A 12956-nucleotide genomic window follows, 5' to 3' on the forward strand; every position below is an offset into this window, starting at 1 on the left:
GGAGCCATGACAATCCAATTCCCTCACAGCACAAGTCACATCCACAGCAACACTTTAAACTTGCTCTGTGTCCCACGTGGCTAAATGCAGGGAACATTAACAGGTCACATCAGACACATCTAAGCGGTGACAACGCCAATATAAAACCATTGACTGGGTCTGCACCAACGTAACAGACTTTAAAAAGTATTAAAACAGACTGTTTATTACAGCATATGATGTGTTATATTAATTTACACAATGATATATATATATATATATAAAAACAGCCATTGATGATGTACAGTAAATTGGACATCAACAGGAATATTAAAACTACTGATACTCATGCACGTGACATGCATATGGTTTTTTTTTTTTTTTTCTTTTTCAAAAGCAGTTTTTACACAATATAATGAAGTTACTAAGCCTTGTTCAGCTGCTCCAGCAGTTAACTCTGGGCACCACTGGCGTCCGCAGGGGGACTCCCGGGAGATTGGAACAGAGTGCACTCCAGAGAAGGCAGACAGATTGAACAGGAGCCCTTTTCTGGTGGGGGAAGGCTGGGGGAGGACAGGAGTGAGTTTCAAAAAGAGAATCAACAAGAAAAGGAAAAAAAGAACCAGGCCAGAGTAGCAGGAGGAAGAAGTTCAAGATGTGGCAACAGCAGCAGCAGCAGAAAGGGACAAGCAAAAGCATGAAGACCACCCACACTCCCTCCCCCTTATTCCCTAAAAACTTGCGACCTTAAGCTGTCGATATCCTGTATAAGACCCAGAACTGGAAAAACTGGGCAAGGGAGATCCATACCCAGAAACATCAGCCTTTTTTCAAAACCTTCTGACACCACGTGCTGGAGGCTGTTCACCACTGAAATGGCAGTGTTACGTTGGGTTTGTTTTTTTTTTTTTATATAACGGTCTTTTATTTCCATGTAAAAGGCACTAGTATCCACCCAAGTTCTGAAGACAAGTGACATAATTTACCTTTAAGTTTTAAATATTTGTATAAAAAGAAAAAAAAAAAATCTGTGGAAATATGTACAAAAAAAAAAAAAAAAAAAAAAAAAAAAAAAAAAAAAAAAAAAAAAAAAAAAAAAAAAAAAAAAAAGCACCTTGCTTCCGAAAGCAGAAGCAGATACATTCCACCAAGTCACCTCACTAGACGGTCGTCATGAGCTTCAGGGAGCCTGACCGAAAGCGGAGGATCTTCTTCTTGAGGTTATGGGAGGCTTTGATTTTGACAAAGGCCTTCGCCGCATTTTCATGCAGCTCCGGCGCCGTGACCGTCTGGATGGGGAGCGTCTGGACAAACTGGGACCAAATCAGGCCCCCGCTCTCGTCAGAGTCGCTGGTGGTCGTGCTCTCCCCTACGAACTCCACCTCGCTCAGGCTTGACTCGCTGTCTCCAAAGCAGTTCGTCGTGTAGTTGCTCTGCTCGTCCTCGCTCGTGTCCACCACGGTGGAGTGGAACAAGGACTCGCACTCGGCCGAGTACTCCGAGTCGCTGGCCACATAGGCGTAGGGGCTGACGTAGGGCAGGGGCACCTGCGGGTAGACCCCCACGCCCTCCCGCCGGTTCCTCCTGGCCCTCCGCAGGGCCTCCTCGTAGGAGATCTCCGCCGACGACTTCCACCGGCGGTAGTCGGCTCGCTTGTGTTTCGGCTTGGCCACCACGACCTCTCGGCCGTGCCCGTGGGAGCGGAGGGCGGATCTGTGCAGGCCACCCTGCCGGCTGGGGGGACCCGGCTCCAGCGGCAACCCGCCACCTCTCTTCCCCCGGGACGAGGGCTTTTTCAGTTTCTTATTTGTATCCAACTCCTCGGGAAAGCGGCACTTCTTGCCCGCCGGTTTGGTTTTCTCCCGCAAGGTCTGCGAGCTGTTCTCCAGCCCGTTGGCGAGGTGGGACCTGTGTTTCAAGGCGGAGCTTTTCAAAATCTTGACGTTGCGGGTGCCCTTGTGCAGTTTCATGCTCTGCTGCTGGGCCGGGATGTACTGGGCGTTCACCAGCAGCCCGTCGTCCAGGCTCTGCGACGAAGAGCCCTCGCTTTTGAAATCCAGCGCGGGCCTCTCCTCGACAGCCGGCGATGAGGAGCGAGCTGCCTGCAAGCTGCTCTTCAGCAGGATCTTTTTGGGAGGTTGGCTGACCCTGTTCTCCGGCTGCAGCACCACGGGCTTCCCTGGGCTCTCTTTGGGAGACGCAGCGAAGAGCTGGCCGTTCTCCTTGGGCACATCCCCCGCTGTGGCCGCCGCGCTGCGGTTGAGCTCCGGCGGTGCCGCTTTGACGCCCCGTGGCAGGTGCTTGCTCTGCAGTTCCGTCGTTGTGCCGGGTGGGAAAGCTGCCGGCAAAGGTGCCTTCCTGCTCTCCAGCTGCTCGCCAGCCGGCTCCCTCGGCCTCTGCTTTAAGGGAGAGGGTGCCGTGTGGTCCACAGCGGGGGCCCCACCGGGAGGCAAACACACCTGCTTGGAGCTCTTCAGGCTCACGACGTTGCCGTGAGCCACCACGGCTGCCGGCTGCCTGACGCACATGCTCCCGTGCCTCAGGATCCCTTTGGTGGGATCGGCGTTGAGGCTCGTCCTGGGTTTGTTAGTCCTTACCGCGTGAGTCTTTTTCTGGACCAGGCTTAAGATGTAACTGTCTATCCTCTTGCTGGTGGCAGGGCAGGGCGCCGGCCAGGAGCTCTGCGGGAGGAAGGCGTTGGCGGATTGTCCCGAGTCCGTTTCCGACGGGGTGCAAACGTCGCTAATATCGCCACCGAGGAGCCTCTCCTCTTCTCGCTGGGGGTTCTCAGTCACGGGGAGGAGGAACATGGGGCTCTGCACAGCCACAGCGTGGAGCGGGCTGGGGTAGCGGTAGATGTCGTTCCCGTTTTTAGACACCAGATCGCACTGGTACTTGGGGTGTACATCTGCAACGACATCGAGGGAATTTGAGTGCGGTGTGGACAAAGAGCGACAGACAGAGCCTGCGGTCTGGTCCTCATGCTGGCCTTCCTTATTATAGTCCATCCAGCCTATGAGATCTGAAAGGCATTTTAGAAGAGTTTAGAGAGCCTGCCAGGGACAGCCGCGCTACGTTTCTAACGTGCTGCCAAGGACGCCGGTCCCATCTACGCACGCCACGCAACGTTTTAACTACAGCAGCAGCAACTTTGCAACCAAGGATGTGCCCCTCAAGCGATATAAAAGCAGCACTGCTCTTCTGTGGGGCTCTTTGTAACTGCGTCTACGTAGGAATTTGCCCCACTACGACCACGTGGTTAAAATAATAAAAATCACAGCCCTAGCGAGAAGTTTTACATTGGTTTCAAACCTTTGCCCAGGTTCTTAAGAGCTTCCTGTCTTACTTTCAAGCCACACAGAAGTGTGCAAGGGTCTCTCATATGCTACACATTCAGCTGTAAAACTCACTACACTCCTCAGCACGTATGAACTCTGTATTTTACTTCGCTAAATCCAAAGAGAAACAAAAAAAATATAGACTAGAGAACAGTGAATTCTAACCTATTGGCAAATTTCACTTCTGAATTCTTCCAAGCACGTCTTGGGTCAGAAAAAAAAAATCCAGATTTAATTTTATTGTTGTTGTTATTATCATCATTACTGTTATTACCACAATAATTATAATAATGCTAGTAATAATAACAGGTGCTCCTTTTGAGTGATAAAGGGTTCAAGAATAGTAAACAGGCTCATCTTTTCACACAAGTACAAGGAGTGCAGGTGAATCCAGCTGACATCCTAGCCTTGGCTCTGCAAAGAGAGTTCTGCAGGAGAAATCCAGTGCGTTTCAGGATGCATGAGTCAGATTTAATGGCTAAGGTGCTTACTGGGGAGGTAAGAGACCTTAAGAACAGGGCTTCAGCCCAAGCACCTAAGATTATTATTTTCTTAAGCTTAAGAAGTTGCCCTTGTCTGCTCGGGTAGGGGTACAATTTAAATGATCCCTCTAGATCTCTGCCAGTCCTGTTCTCTACCCTTGGGCTGGAAACTTCAGCCAGGGCACTCAAATTTGAATGCTCGGTGCTCATCACCTACTAAGGCTTATTTCAAAGAGGTCTCACAGGCACTGATGAAAGGAGCTGACAGAGATGATGATCCTGTGTGAGCAGGAGGGGAAGAAGAGGGAATTTAGGAGCATGAAGTTCCTCACAGTTTTCCCACTTTTCCTAAACTCTGTCAGAATCAGGAAATGTTGACAAAAAGACATCTTCGAAAAATGCCAGCTTTAGACACTGAATGTGAGAGAGTATGAATAGTAAGAGGTTTAGGCTTTCATGATCTGTACATAAAAATACGTATTGCAATGCAATCAGCTGGAATTCCTTGTGTACGTTTTTCTTATTATGCATGGCCCATGAAGCTCACATCCATCTTTACAACAGGGAGCATTAAATTACCTCAAGCTGCTCAAAGGGTAACTTAGAGGACTTGCCAGCATCTCAGAATTAATGTATCCAAAGCTGTGTTTTCCCACTTCGGAATTAAAAGAGCATGAATTATTCTGTACTTGATTCACAACAAATCACTGTAAGTTAACCTTAAAGAGCGGAGTGGAAATTGGAAACACTCTGGTTGGAAGCATCCTCCACAGCCCAGAATGAGCTAAGGCTTATGAATGAGTTATGTCTGCCCCCAATAATTCACAAAACAAGGGACAAAAAGTCCTGCTGAAGTGTCCTTTCTGGACAGCAGGCAGAGGAGCCCTTCCAATTTAACCATCCCACACATCAAGGCTTGCACTTCAGCCCAGTGTCCGAGGAAAGTCCACGGCTCTCTGCCAAAGAGACAAATTATTTCTTCTCTGTTCATAATGTCTATTTGTCTACACTTTATAAATGCAGGACACACCTCAGCATGGTCACCTGGGGGTTGAGGACCATCAGCACTGACAAAAATGTCTGCTACAAACAGACTGACACGCACCCTGGCCCCTTAAAACCTGTAGCTGCCTCCTTACTCTGCGACCGCAATGAGGATTTGACTGTGAGGTATCTTTAATTATCACAATCGACTAAAAATGCTTTCCTAAAGGAAACCACAAGAAATAAGCCGACTAATGTGTTTCTGTGCACAGGTACCACTGCCCTCTGCTGGGTGGAGCAGCTGTTATATCCTCCCATGTTCTTTTTCATGTGTTTGGAGTGACATATTCCCACGACAGGCTGGAGCAGTGGAGGGCCAGCAGTCCTGCCTCGTGACCCACGTACGTGTGAGAGGCACTGGAATCTTTTCAGAGCACAAGGTGTCACACGAAAGGAAGGAGGGTTAATCCAACCCAGGTACTCCTGAGGCAGTATTTCCAAAGCCAAAGCCACCTCCTGGAGTATGATGCATTCCACCTGCTTTTACTATACCTGCAGATTTAGGGCGTCCATCTGAGATATTCAGTGTTGCCTCCAAAGGGCTGCAAAAGCAAGTGCTAGAATGGCAACTGGATAAACACTCACTGAAGACAGAGTTAGATGAATTGGAAAGCGATCCAGAGGCTCCGTCACTCAGCTCATAAAACCCTACAAAAATAAAGAGTTTGGATTTGTATTAGTTATGTCTACACACAGTTACCATTTGTGTCCCTAGAAAGGCAGTCAAGCTCATGTTTGAGTTGGCTCTCCTCTGTTTTCAATTAGTTACGTGATTTCATTCAGTCACCCCCAAAACAGCCCCCAGTTCAGTAATACCCTCGTTGCCGAGAAGGATCCTGTTTAAAAGCAAAACACTTAAAAACAGTAAAAATTTTGAACTTTTTTTTTTTTTTTTTTTAAGCTTCACAAGAGTGGGGGTTTTAACCTTTACAGGGATTTTCAGATTTCAGCAATAAGGATCCAGGCTCTTTGATAGCCCACTCATAGTGTTATACTTCCAAGGTTCTCCAACTGTTACTTGACTACAAAAGTGTTGGGCCCAGTGCTATTGACTATTTTCCTCAGAGTTCTGAGGATAAATGTAATATTTGCGAATGACAGGAAAGAAGAAAAATGGTAAATAATGTGCAGACACATAAAACTGGTAATGTTTCCTGGTAAACTGGGACTACCCAAGAAAAAAATGGCATGCCACAACCAAAATTGAAATTGCACGTTTAGGAATGAGGAATGCAGGGCATGCCTACAGAACGGGGATGCATCCTGGAAAACAATAATCCTGGAAAGGGCTTAGTCAGCGTGGAAAAGCAGCTCAATCAAGCTTAATGATATGGCAAAAAAAAAGCTAATGAGATTGTTGGATGTACAAAGAGACTAATGAACAGCAGCAGGGAAATGACTTCAGCAGCCCATACAGCACTGGTAAGAAAGACATTGGAATGGTGAGCCCAGTCCTTGAATCCAGCACGCTTTAAACAGAGCTAAAAAAGCTGGAAAGAGGCCATCAAGCTATTTAGGAGCTTGGAAAAATGCCTTCAAATGAATGACTTCATGAACTTGACTTGTTTAGCTCATCAAAAAAAAAAAAAAAAAAAAAGCCAGGAATTATACTGTACAGCAACTCCAAGAGGAGGAAAAGCTGTGCACTAGAAGAGACCTTTCTTTAGGAGAGAAAAGGTTATTAAAAAAAAAAAAATCAGTGCTGGAACAAGTAAAATTCAGACTAGAAATTAGCAATGACTTCAACAGTTGCAAGTTGGTGGATTCTCTACTTTTTAGCACTTTTAGAACAAGTCTAGATGCCTCCAGGAAAAGCTCCCCATAGTTAAATACCACTTACTGGCTTCAACACAGTTAGAATGAGATGAAATTCAATATATGGGGGATCAAATTGTTTTATTCTATGTTGCCTTCTGGCTGTAGGATCAATTTTGACACATTCCCCCTGCTGGTGGTGCTTCCTTTCAGCATTTTTTTTTTTCCTGCAGCCTCCTTCCTAACATGCAGGACAATTAGAACTTCTTGAGCTAATTTGAGGGTGCCCTTAAAAAAAAAAAAAAAAAAAAAGCCTCAAACACTAAAAATCTAATTAAGCTTGAGATGCCCCTTTTCAGTGGTAGATGAAGTCTGCTGGTAGGAACTAATTATCAGAGTGTGAACACGCTGTAGACATTCACTGCTGTACTGCTGGAAACTACAGCATGAAAAATCAAAGCCAGTTTAATTCCAGGTCCCAAGGGAGGCTCAATTTTGCTGAGCCCTCACCTGAACTTGGACGACTGTCTGTCTCAAGGTGTTCGTCTGTTGTTTTTTCCACGTCCAGGCGGAGATCACTTATTTGCTTATCCAGCTCTTGTAACTGATTTAATAAGCCAGCATCCCTCCTCCTCAAGCAGTTCTGGAAAACAACAAGAAGATGAAGAACATCAGCTCCTTCAGGAGGGGTTCCGAAGACGGGCTTCTCCACCTGAGCATCGTGGGAGTACCTTGTCAATATTCTTTTATTAAAAACAAACAAACAAACAAAAACACCCTTGAACAAAACCCCGAAATTTTAGATGGACGCTCTGGATAAAATATTTCAGTGAAGAATTATGCAAGCACTTCATCCCAGCCTCTTCCAGCCAGTTCTGCGTAAGGAACACGCTCCAGGATTCGGGAGGACCAACACTCCGCGCTGACCGCAGCTGTACCAACAAAGCCGCGTTGTGTGGCGGGGTCAGAGCAGACCTGGGCACACGAAACGGGGCTGGACAGCTGTGCCAGCCTAGCAGGGCACGTTCAGCACCACAGTGGTGTTAGTCAAAGATCACATCTGCTCGCACAATGGGACGAAGCAGCTCTGCCAACAAGTGCCTGTAGTGTGGGAACCGCCTTGTTCTGCTGCACATTATGAGCTTATAGTGTGCCATGCAGAGAGCGAGATTCCCAGGGCTGGGATCACAGCCCTTTTATTAGTTTTTGCAGTGCAGCAGGAAGGAAGAGTAATTCTTCCCCTTCTCCCACTACAATTGTGTAAAACTGCTGCGAGATGAATTTTTGGGCTATTTATGAAGGTAATTTGATGGCATAAAATAAGCAGTAAGAGACGATTTTGCAAGGCACTCATTAACCCACGGTCAACACAATCAGTTTCCCCGAGTGTATTATAATGCTGCTTATCCATCACCTGTTCAGCTTCATACCCTTTAATTGCTTTGGCTTTGGGGAAAGTGGAGGAGGCAGGAAGAAGGTTCATCTACTGTTTCTTTGAGTGCATCATTTGATCCGCACACAGGGGGTGCTCTGACACACTCAGCGCAAGGAGTTTTGATGATCAGAGCTGGACTAGTTCTAAGCCTGTTAAATCCAGGGCAACCTTTCCCCTTTGGTGGGCCAGTCATAGAATCACAGAATCCCTGAATGGTTTGGGTTGGAAGGGACCCTAAAGCTCATCTCTTTCCAACCCCCTGCCACGGGCAGGGACACCTTCCACTAGACCAGGTTGCTCCGAGCCCCGTCCAACCTGGCCTTGGGCAAAGGGAGAGCAAATGCAAAAAGCGCCGGCAAGGCTGCTTGAAGATGTGCTGGCCTTTAAGACCATCCTCGAAGAACCCAAAGGGGCGATTCCAGGTTTTCCCCCACATTTCTGCGGGAGCCGGGGCTGGCTGGCAGCCAGGCTGGAGAAGGTGATGGGTTCAAGGAGTGACTTCGCTGCGCCACCTACTGCCACCAGCGCCCCCTCCCCCAGCCAGCACCGCATCTGGTTCCAATCTCCAATGTCAAGTGCACAAATTAAAGTGCTACCACAAATCCCCGGGGTTTTTTTTTGTTTTGTTTTTTTGTTTTTTTTTTTTAGTAATGATTCCCTGGTCCTTCACTACGGCTCTCGGCCGCCAGCCAGCCCCTTCTCAGCAGAAAAAAAAATCATTAATTTTTTATTTTTTAAAGAAGGAAATAATCCTAAATTAACTAAACCGAAAGGCTAATAGGAATAATGAAAAGGGAGCGGGGGGCAAAACAGCGGGGTGGGGGAAAAGAAGAAATCAGGGAAATAAATCACGCAATCCAACTTCTCTCTGGGTGAAAGCAAATGCTGAGCCGCGCACAAAGAGCGCCAGGCACAGCTGTACGCTATTTTCATTGAAAAATGATCTGCCGCTTCATGCCGCCCTCCGTCTCTTCCCTCACAAGCTCCAAAGCACGTCCTTCAACAAAAGCATCCCTTCTTTACGCGCCCGATCCTGCCGGTACCCGAGCGCTCGTAACCTCCGCTCGGGGCTGGGACCCGGGAGCTGGCTCCCAACTTCCATTCATGGCAACGGCAGCGCCTCTCTTGCCTTGAATGGAAGTGGGACCGCCGGTCTGGCTCCGGGAAACGAAGGGAACTGTGCGGCCACCGGCAAAACGCCGGTAAGACCCGAGCTGTCACCGGCCCGCCGCCTCCCCTGCGCCGTGACAGCGGGGCGGGGGCGCTCCCCGAGGGGGTCCCCGGCTCCTTCCTCGCCCTTCCACGGGCAGGACCCGCGGGTCACACCGACGCGCGGGGAACCGAGCGGGCGCGCATCCCTCGGCGTTCCCCTCCCGCATCCCCCGGCGCTCGCCACCCTCAATCCCCGGCGCTGTCCGCCCGCATCCCGCGGCGCCCCCCGCCCCCGCTCACCAGCTGCCTCCGCAGGAGGAGGATGTTCTCCTCCAGGAACTTCTCCTCCAGGCTGCGCGGCGGCGGCCCCTCTCCCGGCGCGTCCCCGCGGCCGCCCTGCGCCCCGGGCGCCGCTCCCGCCGGCCGCCGCAGCAGGAGGCTCTTCACCAGCAGCTCCTGGCGCTGCCGCAGGTACTCCAGCTCGCCCAGCCCGGCCAGCGTGGCCTCCAGCCGCTCCCGGGTGCGCTGCCGCTCCGCCTCCGCTTCGCCCTTCTCCCTCCAGCGCGCATCGGGCTCCCGCGGTGCCCCCGCGGGTCCCCCCGCTCCCGGTGCCGCTCCCGGTGCCGCTCCCGGTGCCGCTCCCGGTGCCGCTCCCGGTGCCGCTCCCGGTGCCGGCCCCGCCGCCGGCGCGGCGCCCGCGGGGCTCGGCTTCATGTCCGAGGAGGGGGCGGCCGCCGCTGACAGCGCTGCCCGCGGGGGGCCCGGCGCCGCTCAGAGCCCCGCAGCCTCCGCCGCTGCCGCCGCCGCCGGTCGCGAATGGTCCGCGGGGCGCCCGACTCCCTCCCCGCCTGCCGCCGCCCCGCGCCCGCCCACCGCCCGCCTCCAGCCCTCCTGCCCTCCTTCCCTCCCGCCCTCCTCCCCGCCCGCCGCAGGATCCACGCCCGCGGTCCCCCTCCCGCCTCGTCCTCCTCTCCTGCTATTCTCGCCTCCGCCGTCCGCTCGCCGCGGGAAGGTGGGGTGCGCCGGGGGTGCGAACCGCTGACCTTCCCAAAATCTGCCCTCTGGAGCCTTGCACGGCGTAGTCACAGGGCATCACAGAATAACGACGGCATTATCGTTGTAGAAGCACGGAATGGTTTGTATTGGAACGGACGTTGAAGACTGTCCAGTTCCAGCCCTGTGCCATGGGCAGGGACAGCTTCCACTAGACCAGGTTGCTCAGAGCCCCGTCCAACCTGGCCTTGGACACTTCCAGGGATGGGGCAGCCACAGCTTCCCTGGGCAACCTGTGCCAGGGCCTCACCACCCTCACAGCCAAGAATTTCATACTAATATATGATCTAAACATGCCTTGTGTCAGCTTAAAGCCAAATGCTGTTGATACAGACGGACACATCCAAAACAGGAGCATAAATGGTGCATCTGGGAAAAAAAAAAAAAAAAGATCCTGGCATGAAAAGGTTAGGATTTATTGAGAGGGCAGGGAAAGGTGGAAAGCAGAGGAGAACAGGGCCATCCTTACACTGAGGTGCTGACCATAGCACAGGCACCAGGATCAAAGCACGGGTGAGGTGTTGCTTCAAAGCCCGTACGAGTGAAGTAGCCAAAAAAAGCCATAATGAAAGTGAACTTCGTAGCAGCACGTAGACTAATTGCAGCAAAGGGATCTGCAATTAGGTTTTCAATGGGTATGTGGTGGAAAGAGGCAGGGGGGTGGAATGCAGATGCAGAAGGGAAAAAAAAAATGTTAGTATCAAAATAGAGCAAAAAATTGAATTGCAGACGTGTACTGAGTGGGGGGAATGGACAGACACAGGCATTGAGGGAGCCCTTCACAACATGGGGGTTTTTTTGGGAATGTGTGAGCCCACCGTCCAGCAGCTCTCACGGACGTTATGAGCATAATGAAATGCTTTATCCCTGTTCCTCAGAAGATTATGAGTGTTTGTGACAGGTCTCAGATGAAATTTGTCTCCCTGCTCCCATGCTGTTTTCAGCACACAATACACGGTGGTGTGTCGTGCACCTGCATTACCTGCTGTAGGGGTTGGCCCTTGTCCTGAGAGCCCACAAAGATCTTCACTTCACAGTCTTCTGAAAGTGCTTTCAGTAAAGGAGATCCATTTCCTCTTGCAGCTTATAACCAGCCCTCGGTCCCTCCCAAATGTAGGTGAGAGCACACGCTCAGAGGATGGTTGAAGCTGAAGCCAACACCGAAGCCAACACCATTTCTTTTTGCTTTTGATCTCTTCCCAGAGCTGCTTCACCCCACTCTGTGTCAGCACAGGGCATCCACAGTCATCTTTCGGTTTGGATTGGGAGTGACTTCTTGAAGGGTCTCTCCAGATCATTCCAGCTGTGACTTGCATCACAGAGGGATCTGAGAACAAATGGACTGAGCTGATTTGGGGGGGGGGGAAACAAAAGCAGATGAAGGGAGCACTCATAAAGCACTCCAACCACCAGTGGATGCTCACTAATAGACATTCAGTGGGATGAGAATACTACTAGCCCAAAGTAATGCCCTTGAAATGCATGCAGTGTGGATGCAGGTCCTCAGTGCAGCCCCTACTGCTTTGTAAATCCATACCTGCTGTGCTCTCCCGGCTCCTGATCTGCCAGCAAAAGGGGGAAGTGAGGTGGCACAGGAATAAGCAGCCAGAGAAGGCAAGGCCACTTCTTTGGGGAGCAATGTCACTCCTGCCAGATCCCAGAGCCCATGAAACTGGAGCCACAGAGCGAACTGCCAGACACTGAAAGGACAAGGGATGCCCCAAGGGCAGAGGTCTGCCTGAGGTTGCTAAGCAAAACTGGAAATAAAAAGTAAGTCTCATACTGGATCACTGTCTCTCTGCTCATTTTATGTATCTGGACCCATAAAAGGCCCAGAAGTAGGTTCAGCCCCTGCCCCACAACCTTTAGGCCATCCCTGCTGACCTAAAAATCATCCCCATGGCTTTGCCTCCTACGTGGAACTTGGTTCACGGCACCCCTGAGCATGTTTATGCTGAAAGCTGTATTGCAGTGCAGAGTTACTTTCCCAAAGGGGTACCAGAAGCTCTCCAGATATGGAAGCAGAGGCTCCCACATTTTCCTTCACCCTTTCCAGCCAGGTTTTGCATATAGCTCTGTGCCTCGTATGCATTTGTACACAAAGCTTCATGCAATATTTATGCAAAGCTATTTCAGCTCTTTCTGAGCTTTTGTGCACTGTACAATGTAGCCATGGCTTCAAAAAGAAATTACAGCTTAAGAAAATCTGTCTTAAGGTTCAGATTTTTTGTATTTTTCCACTTACCACCTGGTAGACTTCAGTCCAGTTCCTCCCTCCCGAATCACCTCTTCCACTCTGAGGAGTGGAAGGTGCTGCTTGTCTCCTCCTGGACTTCCTTCTGGCACCTCTGTGTTCATCCTTCGCAGTGCATCAGTTCCAGGAAGGAAAAGAAACACAGAAACTGTCACAACAGTCAACTCCCTTCACCACGTGGGGAAGAGAACTCAGCTTCAACTGAACCAGACTCACTGTGGGGGTAGAACGAGCAATAAGGAAGGGAAGCAGGATCTGATGAAGAGCCACCCATAGAGGAAGGAATAAGGTGCCAGAGAAGCAGTGGGAATGGGGAGGTTGGACAGCACGGGAAGAGATGTGTGAGTGAGCTGCCAGCAAGAAATCTCAGTTTATGAGAATAACAGAAGGAAAGCAAGGTGTGACCTAAGACAAAACAAGTGGGGGGGGCACAGAGGCTATTTGAGAGCCAGGATGCAGCTCAG

General features: G+C 50.4%; 1 protein-coding gene across 1 annotated transcript; it reads right to left on the bottom strand.

The window, feature by feature from the left end:
- Nucleotides 1-891: 891 nt before the first annotated feature.
- Nucleotides 892-9934, bottom strand: DACT1 (dishevelled binding antagonist of beta catenin 1). Its single transcript, XM_027902626.1, has 6 exons — nucleotides 9834-9934; nucleotides 9486-9758; nucleotides 7109-7241; nucleotides 5336-5491; nucleotides 1090-3001; nucleotides 892-1034 (listed from the first exon to the last, which is right to left on the bottom strand). Exons 1-5 carry the CDS (start codon nucleotides 9897-9899, stop codon nucleotides 1140-1142), a joined length of 2490 nt encoding a protein of 829 aa, XP_027758427.1. The 5' UTR covers nucleotides 9900-9934; the 3' UTR covers nucleotides 892-1034; nucleotides 1090-1139.
- Between the last annotated feature and the right edge of the window lie 3022 nt (nucleotides 9935-12956).

Source organism: Empidonax traillii, unplaced genomic scaffold, assembly GCF_003031625.1.
Source record: "Empidonax traillii isolate 1590-97213 ecotype Southwest subspecies unplaced genomic scaffold, ASM303162v1 scaffold893:size250192, whole genome shotgun sequence".
NCBI lineage: Eukaryota > Metazoa > Chordata > Aves > Passeriformes > Tyrannidae > Empidonax > Empidonax traillii.

Excerpts from the sequence above, each read along its gene's own strand:
- DACT1 (XM_027902626.1), bottom strand. The coding sequence starts at position 9,899 with ATGAAGCCGAGCCCCGCGGGCGCCGCGCCGGCGGCGGGGCCGGCACCG. Across the intron at positions 5,492-7,108 it reads AGACAGTCGTCCAAGTTCAG|GGTTTTATGAGCTGAGTGAC; the intron begins GTGAGGGCTCAG and ends TTATTTTTGTAG. Across the intron at positions 3,002-5,335 it reads TGGACGCCCTAAATCTGCAG|ATCTCATAGGCTGGATGGAC; the intron begins GTATAGTAAAAG and ends AATGCCTTTCAG.